The 19,687-nt window shown below is 47.0% G+C and overlaps 1 protein-coding gene across 2 annotated transcripts; it reads left to right on the top strand.

Moving 5' to 3' along the window:
* The first annotated feature begins 5,152 nt into the window (after positions 1-5,152).
* Positions 5,153-19,444, top strand: SH2B1 (SH2B adaptor protein 1). 2 transcript variants are annotated; one of them, XM_063138479.1, is made up of 10 exons: positions 5,153-5,221; positions 7,395-8,323; positions 8,463-8,564; positions 9,898-9,989; positions 10,485-10,591; positions 15,196-15,384; positions 15,783-15,991; positions 16,111-16,282; positions 16,551-16,659; positions 19,328-19,444. In XM_063138479.1, exons 2-10 carry the CDS (start codon positions 7,472-7,474, stop codon positions 19,344-19,346), a joined length of 1,851 nt encoding a protein of 616 aa, XP_062994549.1. In that variant the 5' UTR covers positions 5,153-5,221; positions 7,395-7,471; the 3' UTR covers positions 19,347-19,444. The 2 variants fall into 2 exon arrangements, with proteins under 2 accessions (XP_062994549.1, XP_062994548.1); XM_063138478.1 differs by having other exon boundaries at positions 15,765-15,991.
* Positions 19,445-19,687: the final 243 nt, after the last annotated feature.

Here is a 19,687-nt window from a genome sequence, read left to right as displayed (position 1 = left end):
CCCCTCCGCCGTAAGACGGTGTCGGTCTCTGTATCGGGCGCGCACTTGCTTGTGAGAGCGTGTGTGGTGGGGGAAGGGCAGTACGGATCCCGCCGGCCCGCGCGGACGAGGAGGAGTCAATCCGGTTGCTGCACAATGAGTCCCTGGTGGAGGGCGGGGCTTCGCTCTGCGCCTGCGCCTCACGCGCGCCCCCCTGCCGCGCACGTTCCCTGTTGCCGTTGTGCGCACGCTCCCCGCGTAACCGCCGGCCCCTTGAGACCAATCGAGAAACGAAAGTGGGCGCTTGAGTTCCTGGTGGAGCTTTAAAGGAGAGGAGGGGCGTTCCTCCGGTAACGGCACAGTGCACATGCGTAAGAGGAAACAAAGACTTGTGCTTGCCTGCTGGTTGCCTCTAGCTCGCTGTGCGCATGTGCAAAACGTGTCGCGCATGTGCGTTACTGATGGAAGCTGGCGGGGGAAGTCTCAACGAGCTAAGGCCTGGGTGCGCATGGGCAAGAGGAGGGACCTTCTGCTGAGACAAGAAGGTCCCGGATGTCTCTTGGAGACGGTTGACCCCAAATGACCCCGATTTCCTCAATGTCACATGGGTTCCTGTATAGCCTTGGCCTCCGTGACCTCAAGGGCAATGTGACCCCCCTGACGGGAGGGGTGGCAGGGTGAGGGCCGAAACTGTGCTTCTGTGCCTGTGTTTTAAAATAAATATATTCCAATATTGGGGTTTTTGATTTTTTTGTTGTGACAAAACCATGAAAAAAGGAAAGAAAAATATAACATAACTACGAGATTTAAAATATTGCTTTCAATTGATATATATATATGAGATATATAGATATATATCATTCTAAAAAGAGGAAATTGTGCAGAAATTTGAACAAAAGCAGACCAAATATCCATGTATGTATCCATTCATGACGCCTATATACAATCTGTTCAAATGCTGAAAGTGTTGTGAAATGTGTTTTGCTAAATAAGTTCTAAGAGCCATAGATTCTTCAAATACAGACATCAAAGCAACAATCCCTTGATTATGCAAAATATAGAGCCTTCTGAATAACTATGCATCAGATAGAGCTGTACGTTATGGTTTTAGTTGTCTCTGAGATGCAACTTCATAATACTCTTCACTGTCCCTCCCTCCCTTAAGAGTAATTCACACATGTGAGTACTTATTCTGACAATCTGGATAGCTGACATGCTTCAGCCTTCCTCAACCTGGGGCGCGCCAGATGTGTTGGACTACAACTCCCAGAATGCCCCAGCCAGTTGGCTGGGGCATTCTGGGAGATGCAGTCCAACACATCTGGAGCGCCCCAGGTTGAGGAAGGCTGTGCTAGATGAATATAAGATGTCAGGTTGTATTTTGATCCAGGATATCCTGACTCCCATATAAACCAGGAATAGGGCAGGTGTTGTTTGTGCTCTGTTTAAGGACTTTTTTTAAAAAGGAAAAAATTGCAAGTGGTTTAGAACAATCCAGGGAATGAACCTGGGACCTTCTGCAAGCCAAATGTGCTCAACTGCTGAGCTATGGCCCTTCCCAGAACACATGTGTTATTCAGAGGTACAGTATACGGCCTCTGATATGAGGTAGCGTATAGTCATGAATTTGTCTTAATTGCCTGTTAAAGCTATGCAGGTTGGCAGCCATCACTATATCTTGTGGCAGCGAATTCCACTGTTTAACAATGTACTATCTAAAGAAGCACTTTTTTGAGCTGTTCTGATTCTCCCACCATTCAGCTTCATGGAATGATCCTGTAGTTCTATTATTGTGAAAGGGGAAAAAAGCTCTCGCTATCCACTTTCTCTGCACCATACATTATTTATACACCTCCGACATGTACCCCCACCCCCTACACACACCCTTAATCATCTTTCTAAGTTAAACAGCCCCAAACTTTGTAACCATTCCACTCAGGGGAAAGTCTTACTGTGTTCAGTGAGATTTATTTCAAAATAACTGTGAGTAGGCTTGCTGCCTTCTTGGATCCTCAGCCAAGCGCTTCTAATTTTGACATCCTAAAATATGACAGTTGCTACCATCTGATGCGGAAAATTATATAAGTAAAGGAACTTCACATTTCTTGAGTTGGCAGGGATAAGGTCTTGGTATCCGCTCATTCGAATTCTCCCTCCAGCGCTTGAAACATTTTTGGCCTGTTAGAGGAGCAGCAGTGGTTTAGATCCCATCAACTATCACACCATACACACACAGACAGCTTCACAAAGCTTTGTCTGTGCTGCCTTAGAGTTGTTCTGGAGGCATTGTCTGAAATGGGTATATTACATGCCTTAGTTATATCAATCCAATATAGTATGGTATTATTTAAAAAATGGGAAGGTGAATGTAAGTATCCCTCTTAGTTCCTACTCCACAGTATATATGTAAGCAAATGTCGCTATTCCATGATCCCCATTCTGATCTCATTTGCCACCTCTGGGACATCATTGTATATACTAGGAGCAAAGTCACCCTTCAAGTAGATCCTAATGCAGCCAACATGTCACCAGGAAGTATCAGCAGGCTTAGGGAAACCCCAGGATTTGCAATAAAACATACAGTACACACACACACACATATATACTGTATATATGATTGTGATGATAGTTTATTGCAGTGGTTCCCAATTAACTAAGTACTGCGGACCCCTTGTTTTTCAAATGCCAAGCCATGGACCCCCTACTTTTGAAAATGTTGTTATCTCTATGGTAGTTACCTGTGCGAAGCCTTTTTTTTTTTTTTTTTGAGAAAATAAGGGGTAGCCCCAAATAAGCAAAGGATTTTAGGTATACTAAAAAACAGACCATAAAATTTGTGATATTACCACGGAAAAATGACAATGATTTAGTTAGGAATATAAAGACGATTTAAATTTTACTAACGTCTAGTTTACAATTGAACAAATTATGACATGTCTAGCAGCTACTAAACCTAAATGTGATGGGAGAAATCATGTCTCTTTTTGTCCCAAACAATCCCTTCCACATCCGGTTCAATATTTGCTACTTTTAATCTCAAATCTGGATCAACATCAAGCCAATTTCTATGCTTGTTCTTCATATAACAAAATGTCGAAAATGTTTGTTCACAAAGATATGTGGAACAAAAGGGAACTAGATGTTTCAAAGCTTTTTCACCTAACTTCTTATAATCAGGAAAAACCTTCACCCAGAATTGGTCCAGTCTATATTCTTTGAAAAATGATTTCAATGAACCATTACAAGTCACATCAACAAGTGCACCTCGCTCTTCCACAGATAGAGTTGTTAGCTGTACCTCACCACATTCAAAAGGATTCCTTATCCATGAGTTTTCAGGATTAGGTGCAGGGAAGTAATCTCTGAAGCTAGTCACTAAATCACGCAGATGCTTTTGCACATGACGTCACCGTCGAAGCAAACGGAGCGCGGGAGACAGCACATTTTCTTTTATTAAAATGTGGACCTTGCAGAACTAATATGTGAATGGTGCTACAGACCCCCTGGGTGGGATACGTGGATCCCCTGGGGTCTGCGGACCACCAATTGGGAACCACTGGTTTATTGTATTTCATTATATCCCTGTGATTTCAGCATATTTTAATGTCTATGTGGTACACTATATTGATTATAGGTTGTTAGCTGCCTTGGGATCTTTGTGAGCAAGGGTGAGATATAAATTATATATATCTCCATAAACACACACGAGTAATTTCAAATATATGTAGTGCTAAGTGTTGCAACTTTCACCAACATCAGTAGCTGTGATGTTAAATGGATACCAAGAGTGGTAGCTTATCCCAAAACAACCAAATGAGGACTGAACTTTCTCAGTGCCACAGAATACTGAGTCTCAGTAGGAGGGAAGTAATGGAAAACCAGGCTTGAGACTGGAATGGAATCTCCTGGAAAAAGACATGGCCAGCTGGTACTCAGCAATGTTTGGTTGAAAGTCCCATACTTTGCTTAGATTGATACATATTAGCCGTGCAGGATGAATACATGGTGAGGAGAGTTACGCCAACTCACAGAAGACACAGGTATTCCCATGCTGAGGGAAGAGGGTGAAGCACATGAGAGGCCTGTTTGGATGAACACCAGAGGAAACAATAGCCCAGCTGTGGAAACAGTGGTTGACCTTGTCTGAGAATGACCTTGAGACTGCTGTGAAATAGGTTTTTGATGGTACTAAAAATGTGGGTTCAAAGGAGTTGTTTACTACGTTGAGGCTCAGATCTCACCTTTGCCTGGTACTCAGTCTTTGGGGGAGGTTACTTGTCCTTTGCCATGCCTCCCATTGCAGCCATTTTGTGGTGGTGCCCATGTGCCAACAGGCCAGAAGGGTTGCCTACCCCTAGGCTATAGCTTGGCTGGAAACAAAGGCATACTTGTGAGTGAATTCCTACTCAGGAATAGGGATGTGGGGAATTGAATAGGAAATGGGAGTGGCTTCCTGTAAGGGGCTTCCTATAAGCGATAGAAGGAGGGAGAGGCTGAAGAGCAGGATGGGAGTGTGCAACTTCCCAGATGTTGTTGGGCTACAGTGCCCATCATCCTTCACAATTGGTTATGCTGACTAGGGTTGCAGTCCAACAACATCTGGAAGGCCACGTTTCCCACCCCTACTGAAGAGGAAGGGATAACTGAGCAGTAAGAGGAGGATGTTTATCCAGTTTCCTTCGGAGGCTTTGTAGAAGTGGAAGGAGGTTCTTACCTGGGGTGTCTTTTAAAACTTTAATGTTTTTACATGTTCTTAACTGTTTTAATTATTATTTTGTCTTGTTTTTATATTGTTATGTTGTATTTTAATGTAAACTGCTTAGGAGTTTTAATATATTAAGCGGCATAGATATTGTAAATAATTACATAAAAATTCACAGAGAGAAAGAGAAGCACACCACCCCTCTTAAGAACCGTTAGTAAATCTATATCACGAGCTGTCATGGCAACAAGCTGACCGCCTGAACCAATGGAGAAAGGGAACCAAGTTCACAGACGCTCCAGGGATCGTCTGTGACCGCTCTAGGCCTGAATACGCCTTCTCTCTATGGTAACGTTTTTATATAAAAAATTAACCTCTCGCCCCTTTCTTCCTCCGGGTTGATGACGAAGACGGAAGTGAAAGGAAGAAAACAGAGTCACCTGATGAAAGGGAACCTGGAAGCGGAAGTGGCGCGCGAGAGACAGGGAGAGCGACGGACAGGCAAACCCTTCCTCCTGGAAGGGAACCAAGGCCGGGATGGTAAGTGACAGACGCACGAAGCCCAGGGGAGCCCCCTTCTCCTCCCCCGGCTGTGCGTCCCGGAGGGCCTCTTTCCCCGCCAGCCCCACCTGCCCCTGCCCCATTGAGGAGGGGCCGTTCTCCTCCTACTCCCCTCCCCGCGCCCCGTCTCTTCCTGAGGGGGGTGCTTTGGGCTGCCAGGTGGAGCGCCTGAAGGGGTTCACCGCGGCTGCTCATGCTGCAGCCCTGTGCCCGCTTCCGCCAGGGAAAGGCTCGTGGAATTGGCTGGGCTTTCCTTCCTTCCGAGGGAGATGCGTGGGTAGGGTCGCGCCGCAAGGCTGGCCCAAATACCGAGCCTTTTGCCAAGGGTGGCTTTCCCCTCCACGGTGGCGCAGTGGGAAGAGAAGCTGCGACGTGCGAAACAGTCCGTGCTATGCAGTGCTTAAAGGCACAGGTGCTAGTAAAAGTAGGGATCTGGCCACCCTAGAGATTTATGAGAACCAGCTCCCCTCCTTTCTGTGGGGTGGGATGGGGGGTGCCCTCCCCTCCAAGGCTACATTTGTTGTGCTGTGTGCCCATCTCCAGGCCTTGCCTCAGTATTGCCCACGCCTTGAATCACCTCTTCAATACTTGATTTGTTATTTATATAGTTATACCCTCCTCCCCCAATAGCAAAAGTTCTGGAAGGGACCATAGCTCTGGTAGACCACATGCTTTGTATGCACAATGCCCCCAGATCAGTCCTGAGTATCTTTAATTAAAAGGGTCTCTTGCATTGTAAGTATGAAAGACACCATTGCTTGAGACCTTGGTGAACTGCGTCCAGTTAGAGTAGATCTTTTCCTTCTGTTCTTTTTGTCCCCAAAAGGAATATAGGAAGCTACTTTATATTGAATTAGACCATTGGTCTATCTAGATCAGTGTTGCTGACACTGACCGGCAGCGGATCTCAAGGAATTCAGGCAGAATTCTTTCCTAGTCCAAAGCCAGGGATTGGATCTGGGACCTTCTGTATGCAAAGCATGTGTTCTAACACTGAGCTACAGCTCCTCCCCATCAGGACATCGTACTATTAAGAAACATGCCTTTCAAATCAAGGGTTGAAAGTGTTTTGCCACATAAGATGATTATCCTACAGCTTTATCCTGTTCTTCACTAATATCATGATATCCTGCTATTTACATCACTTTGTCCTGCCTTCATGGAGGATTCAGCATATTGGAACAGGCAAACTGAATAGCATTTACTCTTAATTTAAGATTCAGATCCAGCTACAGGGAAGAGTAGATGCAGGGGACTTGAGTAGACTCAAGTACTGAAAAGTGCTAGTGAAGTGGCCTAGTCTTTTCCAGAAGCATAAAAAGTGGGCCTTTAGAAGGGTATCATCTCATGTGAGGGGACAAAATTCTACAAGCTAAAAAACTCTTTATCTGCAGGCTGCTGCTCATCCTAATTTTTAAGGCAGACATCTCCGTATAAGGAGCAATCTAGGTTTGCTTTTTAGCAGGGACTGCATGAACATTTGAGAGTTAGTTCTGCTCTGGAAGGACTAGGGCCCCTCATGGAACCTTACAGTAGCTAGAAGCAGGTGTATGGTTTTGATCCAGAGCTTACTCAAATTTGTGGTACGGTCTGCTTGTGTGGTTTCATCATCTCACAATGCAGATGAGACCACTACTTTAAACATGCATCCAACCAATAGTTTGAAAATACAAAGGCAGTCTAGGTCAAAGGCTGCCTTTGTGTAGAAAGCTTGACTCTTTCCCCCTGATGTGTAGGTGTTCCTTGCAGAGGTGCTTTCAAGCATGCAGTTCCCCCATGGATGTTCAGAGGCCATACAGTAATAGGCCAGAACTGCATCAGCACATGAGGTGGGGGGAGTCCTAGGGGCATCTATTCCAGGAGTGGGCTAACTTCAGCCTCACATGGTCTCCCCACCCCCATTAGAATCCTTATGCTCCACAAATGTGTGCGGCACTTCCAAAACAAGAAGGAATTCTCAGGTGCTTTTTATAGTGATCCTGCAAGTGCACTCTTGCTCAAGAGTATATCTCGTTACAGGCTCAGGCCATGATCCCACTAGTGCAGCATTCTTTGCAAGAGTCCCAGTAACCACCATCATGAACAATAAGCCCAAGCAGGTTGCATCCTCCCCTTCTTGTATTTTATCACAACCTCTCTGTTTCTCCTGCAGGTCACGAGGTCACTGGTACCAACAGCAGCCCAGTCCTGGCGCTGGGTGTGTTTTCACTCAGCCCCCCCTGGGCAATCATGAACGGGAGTGCGGTGCCCCTGTCACCGGTAGGGGGAGGGATGGTGGGAGAACCTGCCTCTCTCCCCTCTCCGGGCTGGCGGGAATTCTGCGAAGCGCACGCTCGTGCTGCTGCAGTGGACTTTGCTCGTCGTTTCCGGGCCTTCCTTGGCGAGAACCCTCAGTTTGCCACACCAGGAGCTGAAGCTGCCTTCTCGCGCCGCTTTGCTGAGCACTTCCTGGAACATTTTGAGGCAGAAGTGAGCCGAGCCTATGCCAGCGACTCCCCACCCCGGTGTGACATTGCCCCCTTCACCGGCTGCTCCTCTGCACGGGACCTCTCTGAGACTTGTAGCGACTCCTCTGTCGCCTCCCCTGTAGAGCCTCCCGTGGGGCCGCCCTCTGGCCTCTCCAGCAGTCAGTCCCGCAGCTCCGAAGACGTTTCCAGTGTGGCGACGGTGACCGCCACCAAACCGAAGCTGAAGAAGCGTTTCTCCTTGCGCAATGTTAGCCGCAGCGTCCGAGGCAGCGTACGCGGCATTCTGCAGTGGAAGACCTCGGCCGAGTCACCCTCTGGTGGCGGAGACGGGGCAGCCACAGGAGCCAACAGTAATTCCAATTCTTCAGGGGGTGGTGACTCTGAGCGCTGGACTCACAGATTTGAGCGCCTGCGACTCAACAAAGCCTCCCCAGCCGCCCTCCGAGTGGAACTGGCCAGTGTGCGGCGTGAGGGCCTACTGAACTACATTGTAGCGGACGATGGGTCCGGTGGGGGCAGCCGGACCCGCTGGCAGAAATGCCGTCTTCTCCTGCGAAAAGCGGGGAAAGGGGAGGGGGAGGGTTACCTCTTGGAGTTCTACATCCCACCAAAGGTGAGTAATGGGTTAAGGCAGGAGAGAAATAGTGGGGTGGAGAGAGTTGGTGAGGGGAGGCAAGATTTCATTGTGCCAGGGGGTCCTGGTCTGGGAGTGAGGAATATTGTCACCCCTCCCTCTTTACTTTCACTGCCAGGCATCAAAGCCACGGGTCAGCATCTCCTGCTCCTGCGTAGTGGACGTGCGGACGACGACCCCCCTGGAAATGCCAGACAAGGAAAACACCTTTGTGCTCAAGGTCAGAAAATAGAGGGGTAGGGTCAGAGCCGTAGTGGCTTGGTTTGTCAGGCCTGGTAAGCTGTTAAAAGCCCAGTGTGTTTCAAGCAGCTACTAAAATCACATACCTATTCAGTAATAATTGGGACCACAGTACTGATGCACCCAGTGACTCTAGTGAATTTGAACCAATTCACACATTACCCACTCAGCAAAGTTCTGCATGGAATTGAACCCCCTCATCTGGATCAGCATCCTTTCTATCAGGAGCCAATACAGGTGGTCCAGGCTGGAGTGTGCTGTTAGCAATTCCTTACGCCTTGCCTCTCGCTTCTCATATGGCAAGATCGGCAGCCCCACCTTCATGCTACGATTGTACTGTCCCTCTCCAGCAGTACTTTGCTAGCTGTATCATGACTGATCGTCCCGAGCAGGCTGCTGCTGCTGCTTCCAGCAACTTCCCATGCCTTTGTGAGGAGAGGAGCCCACCGGGTGTAAAGCAGACTTCCCCAAACTGGTGCCCGCCAAATATTTCGGACTACAATTCCCACCATCACTGACCATTGGCCATGTTGGTTGGGGCTGATGGGAGCCCCATATTGGGGAAGGCTGGTATAAAGCCACTTCATATACAAGAGCTTGTAGCCAAACCAGCATGTGTGTTCTGAGGGTGAGGGTGGGTGTTTTGTGTTCCTTGCACAATGAATGGGGTGAGGGTTCAGCCGGTGTAGCGTAAGTGACCAGCAAAGACAACAGGCAGAGAACGTGAGGCAAGAGGTGAGTGACTGGCAAATTGCTCTCCAGCCACGATTGCCTGTATTGGCTCCCTTCTATCAAAAGCCAAAACAGGCAGTCGGGGGCTTGCTTCTCTCATTACTAAGATTATATTGTCTGTAGCGTGTGGATTGGCTCTTTGTTTTCAGTTGTGCATACATGTGTGTGTTCACTGTGACTCTTGAAGATGCTTTTCAACATTGAAATACATTTGGCTTCAAAACTTGAAAGTATTACTATAATAACAATACAAACACTTCAGGTGGGAGAGACTTACAGCACAGCAGTGGGCCAGTTAAGTTATAAAAATGTATAGCCATGAGAGGTACTGTTGTGCCAATTGATATACAATGATAAGCAGCCAGGATTTCAAGACAACTATATTGGTTATGTCTATGGAACCCCTGTGTATTTCTGTTTCGAGTCCATAAAAGTTTTCATCAGGTATGCCTGTAGATCTAACATGCTCTGTAACAATTTACAATAACAAACTTTTGGAGGGCACGCACGGGTTCTAGGAGCAGGAGCTCCTAAAAAGCGTTATGTACTTACATTTTTTCCTCCCTCTGCCCCCTCCCCAGCTGTCAAGCTCCTTGGAGTATATCCTTGAGACGGTTGACTCGCTGCAGATGCGCTCGTGGCTGGCAGACATTCAGGAATGCATGGGCCTTGGGTACGTCGCACCAGTTCTTGGGAGAGGACCATACCCCAATGGGAAGCCCCAGGTTCTATCCCCAGAATCTCCAGCTAAGGGCATTGCTAGTGGTAAGGCTTGGGGGACCTCAGCCTGTCTGAGCAGATCAGGGGTGGGGAACCTGCGGCACTCCGGATTTTGTTGGAACGCAGCTGCCACCATCCCTGACCATTGCAGTCCCACGACATCTAGAGGGCCACAGGCTCCCCATCCCAATTGTAGGCAGATCAGAACGAGAGTGAGAGGGGAATAGCAGTCCTTTGATTTCTAGCTCACTAAATGCCTAAGCAGTCAGACCAAAATCTGGCATTTCCGTTTCCAAGAGCAGATGGCCGGATGCCTCTGGGAAGCTCGCAAGTAGGGCATTTGTGCCTTTCCCTGTTAGTCCTCAGCATCTGGTCTTCTGAAGAATATTGCCTTTCAGTGTAGAAGTGCCATTTTAGCTATCACAGCTAATAGGGCTTTTCTCTGCAGTGAGAGCACCGACAGTCTGGAGCAGCCGTGCATGAACCATTCAGAGAGCATGCCCAGCCGGGAGCTTCCCATGGTGCCGAGCGAGAGCAGTGAACAGCTCAGCCAAGGTACGTGACTCTCTGTCCCTCTCTTTCTTGCACACACAGACCACTGTGCCCTTCTCAGTGCCTTTTAACAGCTACTTGAAGTTGAAATCTACCACTTTTGAGCAGGCTTTGCCCATTCCTCCCCCTCCCCCCCCCGGGTGTCCTGTGGTTATCTTGTGGTGGAGGACCTTTCAAATGTCCGTTTCTCTCTCTCTCCACGTTGTGGCGCAGAATTGGTACTGCTTTTCCCAAGAACGAGCCTTAGTCGATTGTGTCATGTGCCGTTCCTAAACCAGTGCAGCATCTTCAGCCATTACCTTCCGACGCATACTTTCGAGGCTTCTCTCTTAACAAGCAGGCCTAGAAACATGTACTTTAAATTGTAAGCTCTTCAGGGCAGGGACCTGTCACCACCTGCTCTGTAAGGTGTCATCCACATGGTTGCACTATATATTCATTGGTGGTGGTAGTAGTAGAAAATAATAATCGTCATCATCATAATAAATAAATAATAAATAGAAGTGTTTTCTTTTCAATTTCAGTGAAAGGTGACATTTGGCAGATGCTTTCGGCATGAGATTTATAGGTTCCCATGCTTGACAGCCAGTAATAATAGTAATAGTGTATTTATTTGTTACCCGCCTCTCCCTCTGGATTGAGGCGGGGTACAACACAAATGCAAACTTCATAAAATACACATAACTAATTAAAACATTTAAAACTAATACATTATTAAAAGCACTATGCACTAAAAAAAATCCACTACTGACTTCATTCAGTTAGTAGGCTCATGTGTAGAACTGCCAACCCATTCAAAAGGGTGGGAAGTACTGGCCCTGTGTCATAATACAGTGAAGCCTCCCACTAAATCCACAGCCATTCTCTTGGGTTGCATTTGAGGCAGAGGTGAGGCAGCGAGGCCCACTCCATTGGCCTGGATGGGATGAATGGCCCATTGGCCTCCTCATCCTCTTCTAGAACTGTTTCCTGCAGTTGCCATTTCTCGAAGAGAGCAAGTTAACCATATAGTAGAATCTGCTGAGGATCAGGACATCCCTTGGAAGCCTCCATTTAAATCAGTACAATAAGTTGAGAAAAGTTACTATCCCACAGAGATTTTTTGCTAGCTGCCTTGTACAAACGATAGAAATGAAAAACAAAAGAGTTGTTTTCCAGTTAACAAAAGCTTACTTTTAGTTGTCCTAAAGTTATTCTTAATTACCTGACCAGGCAAGTGACTGTTGACCAGTAAGATGTTAAAGTGGCTAGAGTTAGTGTAGTTTAGTGATTTGAGCACCTGACTAGGATATCTGGCTATGAAGCTTAGAGCGCAATCCTATTTGACCTGCCGTTGATACTTGTAGGCCTCAGAACTCAGAATCTTAGGAGAATCCAGTACACAGCGGGCGGCACAGCGGAGGCAGTAGTACCTCTGAGGTTGCTTTGACATCAGAGAGGCAGCTGGTGTGGTTCCCTCCGTGCCGTCTGGGAGGTGCAGGAGTTCAGATTCCTGGCTCCAAGGTCAGAATGGTGTCTCTGATCTCGGATCCAGGAATTTGAAATATTCTGTACACCCACCCACACCTGACTCTGTCTAGGAGCTATAGGATTGCTCACTTCCTGAGCTTGGGCCCGTCACGATCTTTCATTTAATCTACCCACCTCACAAGACTACTGTTGAAGATAAAATGGGAAGGGAGCTTTTTTGGTGACGAGCTACATACATGGTAGCTTACAAACACAACATAAACAATCAGAATGAATTAACATATGAGAAAAATATATTCTTTCCTTATAGGCAACCCCCACAAAAAGGTCTAATTGCAAATAATGGCCACTCATAATATTTATTTATTTATTTATTCATTTATTGCATTTATATACCGCCCCATAGCCGAAGCTCTCTGGGCAGTTTACAAAAGTTAAAAACGTGAACATTAAAAACAAATATACAAAGATTTAAAAACATAAAAAGCATAAAAACAACAATATCCATTTAAAAAATTCTGGAGTCAGTTAAAAACAAACAAACTCAGCAAATGTTGTTAACCGCCTGGGAGAAGAGAAAAGTCTTGACCTGGCGCCAAAAAGATAACAATGTTGGTGCCAGGCGAGCCTCGTCGGGGAGATCATTCCATAATTGGGGGGCCACTGCTGAAAAGGCCCTCTCCAGGGAGTATGAATTTATGAGGGAAATGGCTGGGAATGTGCTATCACAATGTACGCAGGTTAGATAAAATCAGTTCAAGATTATGTATCAGTAGTATCTTACGCCTGCATGATTATTTAAAATTTACAAGCAAGGGACAGATCAGTGCTGGCGATGAGAAGCAGAAAAGGCATTTTTTCTCCACACATGGGGAATATGGCCTAAGGTGAACACATTTCTGGAAGAAAATGAAATCTTATAGATTTCATATTAGGTTATGAAATTCCAGTAGTTCTGATTATTATGCTACTAGGATATGTGAAAGAATCAGTTTTAAGTAACCATCAGGAAATAGTTTGGATTCTATCTAGACCAGAAGAAAACATTGATAGCCATCAAAAGGAGGGGCAATGAAAGATTCCCTAGGAAAACAAACCAGCTAATGAAAGCTTAGGAAATAGTGAAAATGGTAACCTTAAGAGAATACATACAAATAAGAGATGAAAAAAGATGATTTTTTTTTAAAAAAAAATGGAAATCTTTTCGAGAGTTCATGTTTAAAAATACAATGTAAAGTAGACACTGGAAAATATAAGAGTAATGGGTGTGTATGTATGTATTGGGTGTGTGATAAAAAGATTTTAGAGTATATAATTGCAATATTTATAGTACTTTACTTTAATGTATTTCCATGTGTAAGAAATACATGTGTAAGAAAAGATTGAAGCATGTATGTTACATTATGGAATAACGTGAAATGTTTCGTGCCTATTGAATCAATTTTGTAAAATACTTTTTTAGAATCATAGATCCAAAGAAATGTGGCTGTATTTGTGGTGGTGGTGGTGATGATGTCGTTTAGATAGTAATATCCCATCTACGCTTGTCTTGGCCATCCAAGTTCCTTGCAATAATAATAATAATAATAATAATAATAATAATAATTTATTTCTTACCTGCCTCTCCACTTGGATCGAGGCGGGGAACAACAGCAAATATCAGACACAAAAAAGCTGATTAAAAAGATAGTACACATGATTAAAACATCCTAAAAACATTCTAAAATTCCACTGGACAGGCCTGCTGGAATAGATCACTTTATTGTTTTTTTAAGTGCTTTCAAGACTTTCAAGTTGACTAATCTCCTCCGGCAGGCCATTCCACAGTCTGGGAGCAGCAGAAGAGAAGGTCCTCTGGATAATAGTTGTCAGTCTTGTTTTTGTTGGTTGGAGTAAGTTCTCACCAGAGGACCTGAGTGTGCGGGGCGGATTGTTTGGGCGAAGGTGATCCCGCAGGTAGCCTGGACCCAAACCATGTAGGGCTTTAAAGGTAATAACCAACACTTTATACTTGCAAGCAAATTACATCCTACGGTCTGTGAGACATCCCCATTCCTCCAGTGAGAAGTCCAGCCCACTACAATCCAACATAGCGAAGAAAGTGGAAACACATTTTCCTGAGTGTAAGCAGATGTAGATCATCGGCATAACGCTCTCAGCAAGGTTACGTCTTTTCCCATATGGACTGGGATTAAAATAGGAATGCATGTTGACCACGTAGTGGGCTCCTTGGAAGAAAGGTGGGCTACACCATGTACATTGATGGTGCTATATAAATAAATAAATAATAATAATAATAATAAAACAAAATACATGATAGAAAGTCTAGCCTAAATCCAGATACTCATCTAGAAATGGATTATTCCTTTCCCTTACTTCCCCCATCATCTCCTTCAGTGATTGATGTATGAATGTTAAGACTAGACTGCCTCCAAACAGTGACATGGTTTGTGATATATAATGATACATGATCAACATTGTTATCAAGATTTGGGAGAGTGGTTCCTATTGCACGTTTCCCCTTTTTTCTTATTTGCTGATTTGTAAGAAATGTTATAAAGCTTAAGGGTGCAATCTTATGCACGTGTAGAAAGAAGCAAAAGTCCTACAACGTGGCTGGCTGGGGAATGCTGAGAGCGGAGGGCCTTCCTTATGTCTAAACATGCATAGAATTATATCCTAAATGAGTTGGTTTTTTTTTTTTTAAAAAAAAAATCACCTCGGCCTGTTTTGACCAATTGCCTGATTAATTTGTATGTAAATACACAACCACACCACAGACCATGGCTTTGCTTTTGATTTAGTTGAACTTGCAGTAGACCTATTGAAATAACGGGACTTAAGTCCCATTAATTTTAAAATTTTAACTCTTGAGTTGCCTTGGGGATTCTATTTGGGCCAGAACCTGCATCAGTTCTAAGTGTGATTAGATATGGGTCCAACCCTATCACTCCATTGTTGGAAGGAGAGGCCATTTTTAATATTTCAGTTTTTAAAATCAAATTGGAAGATGTGGACTTATTTTTTCTCTCTGGTGTGTACTAGACAGCATGTAGCCTTGTGCCTTTGAAAAGGAACGCGTAAGACGTGTTAGAAGCCAGACTGGTACCTGACCCGTTGTATCTGCCGTGCCCCAGGTGCCTACGGCGGACTGATGGAACGTCCGTCAGCCTCCATGTCCCCAAGCTCGGTCTCCATCGCTGCCTCGCACTTTGACTCGATGGAGCTGCTGCCTCCGGAACTGCCGCCTCGGGTGCCGATTGACGAAGGGCCATTTCCCACTGGTCTCCTGCACACGACCTTCCCGGACACCCCCGATACCACAGGTAACACTTTGGTTCTCTTCCTGGATTCTGAGCAAGTACCGGGGTGGGGGAGGCTTCTGTGTGTGTCTCTTGGGGGAGATCTGTTAGGGCTTGCATGATGGTGGGCTGGACAGGGCCGGAGCCAGCCGTGAGCGGAACCAGAGTCAAAAGCGGGCAGGGTTTGCAACTTCGTAGAATTTGGTCTTCCTTGCCCTCCCTCTGTCCTGTACATTTTCTCTCTCTCTGCCTCCACAGCTCATGGGGGGTGGGGGGTGTCGCACGATGTTCGGCTGAGAGCCAGAGTTTCCCCACCCCTGAGCTAGAGTGTTCTTGAGGCAAGACCCAGAATCCTCTGAATGGGCTTTGTTGGGATTCTCCTGCTGCCTCTCTCCCTGCCTCAGGTTCCTTCCTCTTCCAAGGGGAGCCCGACCCAGGTGGAGGAAGTCTTGGTGACACAGAGCACCCCCTCTCCGAATACCCTTGGTTCCACGGCACCTTGTCCCGTCTCAAAGCGGCCCAGCTGGTGTTGGCAGGGGGAGCCAGCAGCCACGGTGTTTTCTTAGTCCGTCAAAGCGAGACGCGGCGTGGCGAATACGTCCTGACCTTTAACTTCCAGGGGAAAGCCAAGGTGAGTACACGCATGTGAAGAGCTCTTTCCGATGGGGCCAGGCTGTGGGTTAAGGCGTGTAGGCTGGGTTCTGCGGGTGGCGAGTGGCCTTTCACCCGGCTCTCTTTTCCCACCGCCAGCACCTGCGCCTCTCCCTTAACGAAGATGGGCAGTGCCGGGTTCAGCATCTCTGGTTCCAGACCATCTTCGACATGCTGGAGCACTTCCGGGTCCACCCCATCCCCCTCGAATCGGGCGGCTCCAGTGATGTGACGCTCGTCAGCTACGTGGTCGCTTCACAGAGGCTGCACGGTGAGCGAGGGAGGAGCGGGGTCCCGGGGTGGACAGAGCATAGACCCTGTTGCCCGTCCATGTCATGCTCCATCTCCCACCCATCTTCTTCCATTGTGGCTCCAGACACGCCCCCCCTCCCCCCCCCCCACCGTCCGAGTCTTCTGCTCCAGCCCTGTGCAGTATGCATACGCCACGTGGGGGATGGCCTGCCCCCTTCCACGTCCGCTCCTCCCTCTCTTCCCCCCACCCCCAATCCCTATTTCTGATGTGGGCATCTCTGTCACAGGCCGGGACCGGGCTGGGAGCCGAGCGCCGGTGTCTGGGTTCAGTGGGGACCCCGACTCGCCCCCCAACCTCATCTCCATCCTTGCTGCTGCCTCCGCGGGTGACTGCGTGTAAGTGTGCCATAGCTACCACGGGAGGAAGGCAGGGATACGAGAGCGTGTGTGTGTGTTACGGCCCCACGCCATAGCCCATCGCTATCCATGGGTCGTGCGAGTGTGCGGTGCCCACACCATCCACTGTGTCTGTGACTTGAGGAGGCAGGGGAGAAGAGAGTTCAGAGGGAGGATGCTCCTTCTACCGTCTCCAGGTAGGGCTGGGAAAGATTCTTCTGAAACTGGGGAGCCGCTGTCAGATAGTGAAGGCAGTACAGCGCTACAGCAGGGGTGGACAGACTCTGTGCTTGTGGGATCATTTTTTCCCCCATGGGGAGAGGTCCACTAATCACAGTGAGAAGGGGCAGTGGAGTCAGCCACCTACTGCAGCCCTGATCTATACACTGTATATATACCAAGGGTGGGGGACCTCCATTCTGCAGGCCAAGTGTGGCCCACAGAGGTTCACCATCTGGCCCGCAGAGCCTTCTGGAGGAATCCAAGGGGGCGTTACGGGCCCTTTAGCATACAAGCCTGTCTGTGCCTCCTTACAACCATAGCGGCAGTTAACCTTATGATGTTCCCCTGTACAATCTGACTGCGTTGGACACAGCAGTATTCTGCAAAAATACTCAAGCCAAGCCAACCTGAAATGTAGAATTGCTCCCTCTTCTGCTCCCCACTTCACCCCAGCAATCTGCCAACCACATGCAGCTGTTTTGAGTCTGAATTTGATGGCCCAACCCCCCACCCCCAAGTTGTAGTGCAGACGAAAGGCAGGCCGTTAGGACCACTTCAGGCCGTGGAAACGCAAAGCGGAGCAACTCCTGCCTTCCGTGATCAGCACAGTTGTCTTAACTCTGTTCTGTGCAACGGAGCACTAGCAGGAGACCCTGACATTGAGAGGGCACTGGCCTCCCCTGTGCGAGAAACATCAAAACGAGGGAGGTATGCTATGAATCACGCTCATTCTGTGCAGTTCTTGTTTTGTGGACGTGGAACAAGCATTCTGAAATGCACACATTAGGTTTGTAACAGTGCCTAAACAGTATCCGCTTTAAAGCGGATACTGACCACTCAGCAAAAGTCTCTAGTGAAGCCAGTTGTGAGTTTACTTCTTTGCATAGCTGTCTGCCATGCCCAGTTCAGGGTTGAAGTCCGTCTAAAGGAAATAAAAAGCTTTAGGGCACGTGGAATCTTGGTCTGGTTGGAACAATTCTACAAATACTGCCACTGAGACATGCCAGAGAAATAGGTTTCTGGAGATTTCATTCCCATGCAGTATTTGAAACATTGGCCCCATTCAGAAGACACCTTAAACCATGGCTTTAACCATGGTGAATAAAGCAAAAGGCCTTATTCACCATGGTTAAAATCATGGTTTAAGGTGTCTTCTGAACATAGCCTGGCTTTCTGGCTTAACTACCATGGTTAAAGCCATGGTTAAAGGTGTCTTCTGAACACGGCCCATAGATTATTGAGGGTGTGTGTGTCTTAATCTGACTGCAAAGGTGAGTGTGTAGGCAGTACCTGGCGAATAGTTAGGAGCCCCTGGATGACTGGTTAGGAGCTCATGGGTCAGGAGATAGCGCTTCAGCACCCTGCATATCACGCCTTGCATCTCTCCACGATTAGCAGGGCTCGATTGGTTTTAATACTTCCAGCCATGTTCTCAGCCAGAGTGGTACCTGGGCAGCGGGGATGATGTGTAAACACCAAGAAATAAGACAAAATTTGAAACCATGCAAAATCTGAAACCACACTATTTCACTTTGTGTGGACTATGACCAAATCCTCAATGAAGCCCATGCCGTTTAAATGACTTGGCTTGATGCTGGCAGCATAAGTTGAGGATTGGCGTTGTTTGTATCCACTCAGGGATTGGAAATTGCAGATCTCAGTGTAGATAGGAGAAAGAACATTGGGTACAGTAGCGTTAGTCTCTCTTCAGCCTCTCTCCTAAGCTTTTGTATTTATAATCATAATAAATATAAATTAGGATTTTGTGGTCTGATTAATTGGTTAGGTTTAAAAGCACTTGATTTAAAAAATGCTCTTCTCCTCCCCCCGCCCCGGATAAATCAGCCAGCAGACCTCTTTTGAGGGTTGGGGTTTATCTTTAATACAAGTACTTGAAGAAAATGTGAGGGTCTGGCATCCTCTCAGAAGACTCATTCTTCGTTTTTGGAAGAGGGAGTTGCCTCTTTGCAAGTGGTGCCTGCTATCATGCATTTGTGTATCAGCTGAAACAAAGAAAAAGCACCTTTTTTCCTTCAGAAATGTATGCAGATTTAGTCAATTAGAAGTCGTAAGATTTAACTGGTGAAGGTTATCTGAAAGCACACTGGTTTCATGCAGCTGCTATACAGTGAGGTTAGAAGGCCATTTTTCTCTTAAGTCGTATTGAGCATAGTGGTGCCAGCCGAGTTCTGCCATATTCCTTGCTCACCAGGCAGTCTCCAGGTGATGGCGTTTGAAGGGCTCTCGCTACTGGATATAGCTAATGATGGATTTGCCTCCGGAAAGCCATCTTTAAAGAACTCTGTTGGGGTGTAACCCTCTGTTCCGGACTAGACATGGTGCAATATTGGGGGCCCTCCGATGACTCTCAGTGTCCTCCATCCTCTTCTTAACCCCACGCCATCCTGTCTCTTTGTCTGTCTGTCTCTTTCTGTTCTCTCCACAGAACCGAACACCTCTCGTAACCTGCCGCCGCCACCTCCGCTCCCCCCAGCTCGGCCTCCTCATGCACCCCCTGACCAGGGATTGCTGGAGGCTGAGGGGCAGGTTGAGGAGGAGGCCCGGACGGAGCCTGAGGTGGATGAGGGAGCAGCCACAAGAGGAGGGGGATCCCTTCCCCTGACGGAGGAGTCAGAAGGACGAGCCAGGGCTGTGAACAACCAGTACTCGTTTGTCTGAGTCTCATGGAGATATATGAGTGAGAGAGAGAGAGAAAAAGAAAGGAACGTGCTCTTATTACGCCCATCACCAGATGGAGACCCAATACCAACTATGGGTACAAGATGGGCTTGAATACCCAATAGAA

Source organism: Elgaria multicarinata, chromosome 11, assembly GCF_023053635.1.
Source record: "Elgaria multicarinata webbii isolate HBS135686 ecotype San Diego chromosome 11, rElgMul1.1.pri, whole genome shotgun sequence".
In the NCBI taxonomy this organism is placed as follows: Eukaryota; Metazoa; Chordata; class Lepidosauria; order Squamata; family Anguidae; genus Elgaria; species Elgaria multicarinata.
The sequence above is the reverse complement of the archived record's forward strand: the minus strand, read 5'-3'. Positions and strand labels throughout refer to the sequence as shown.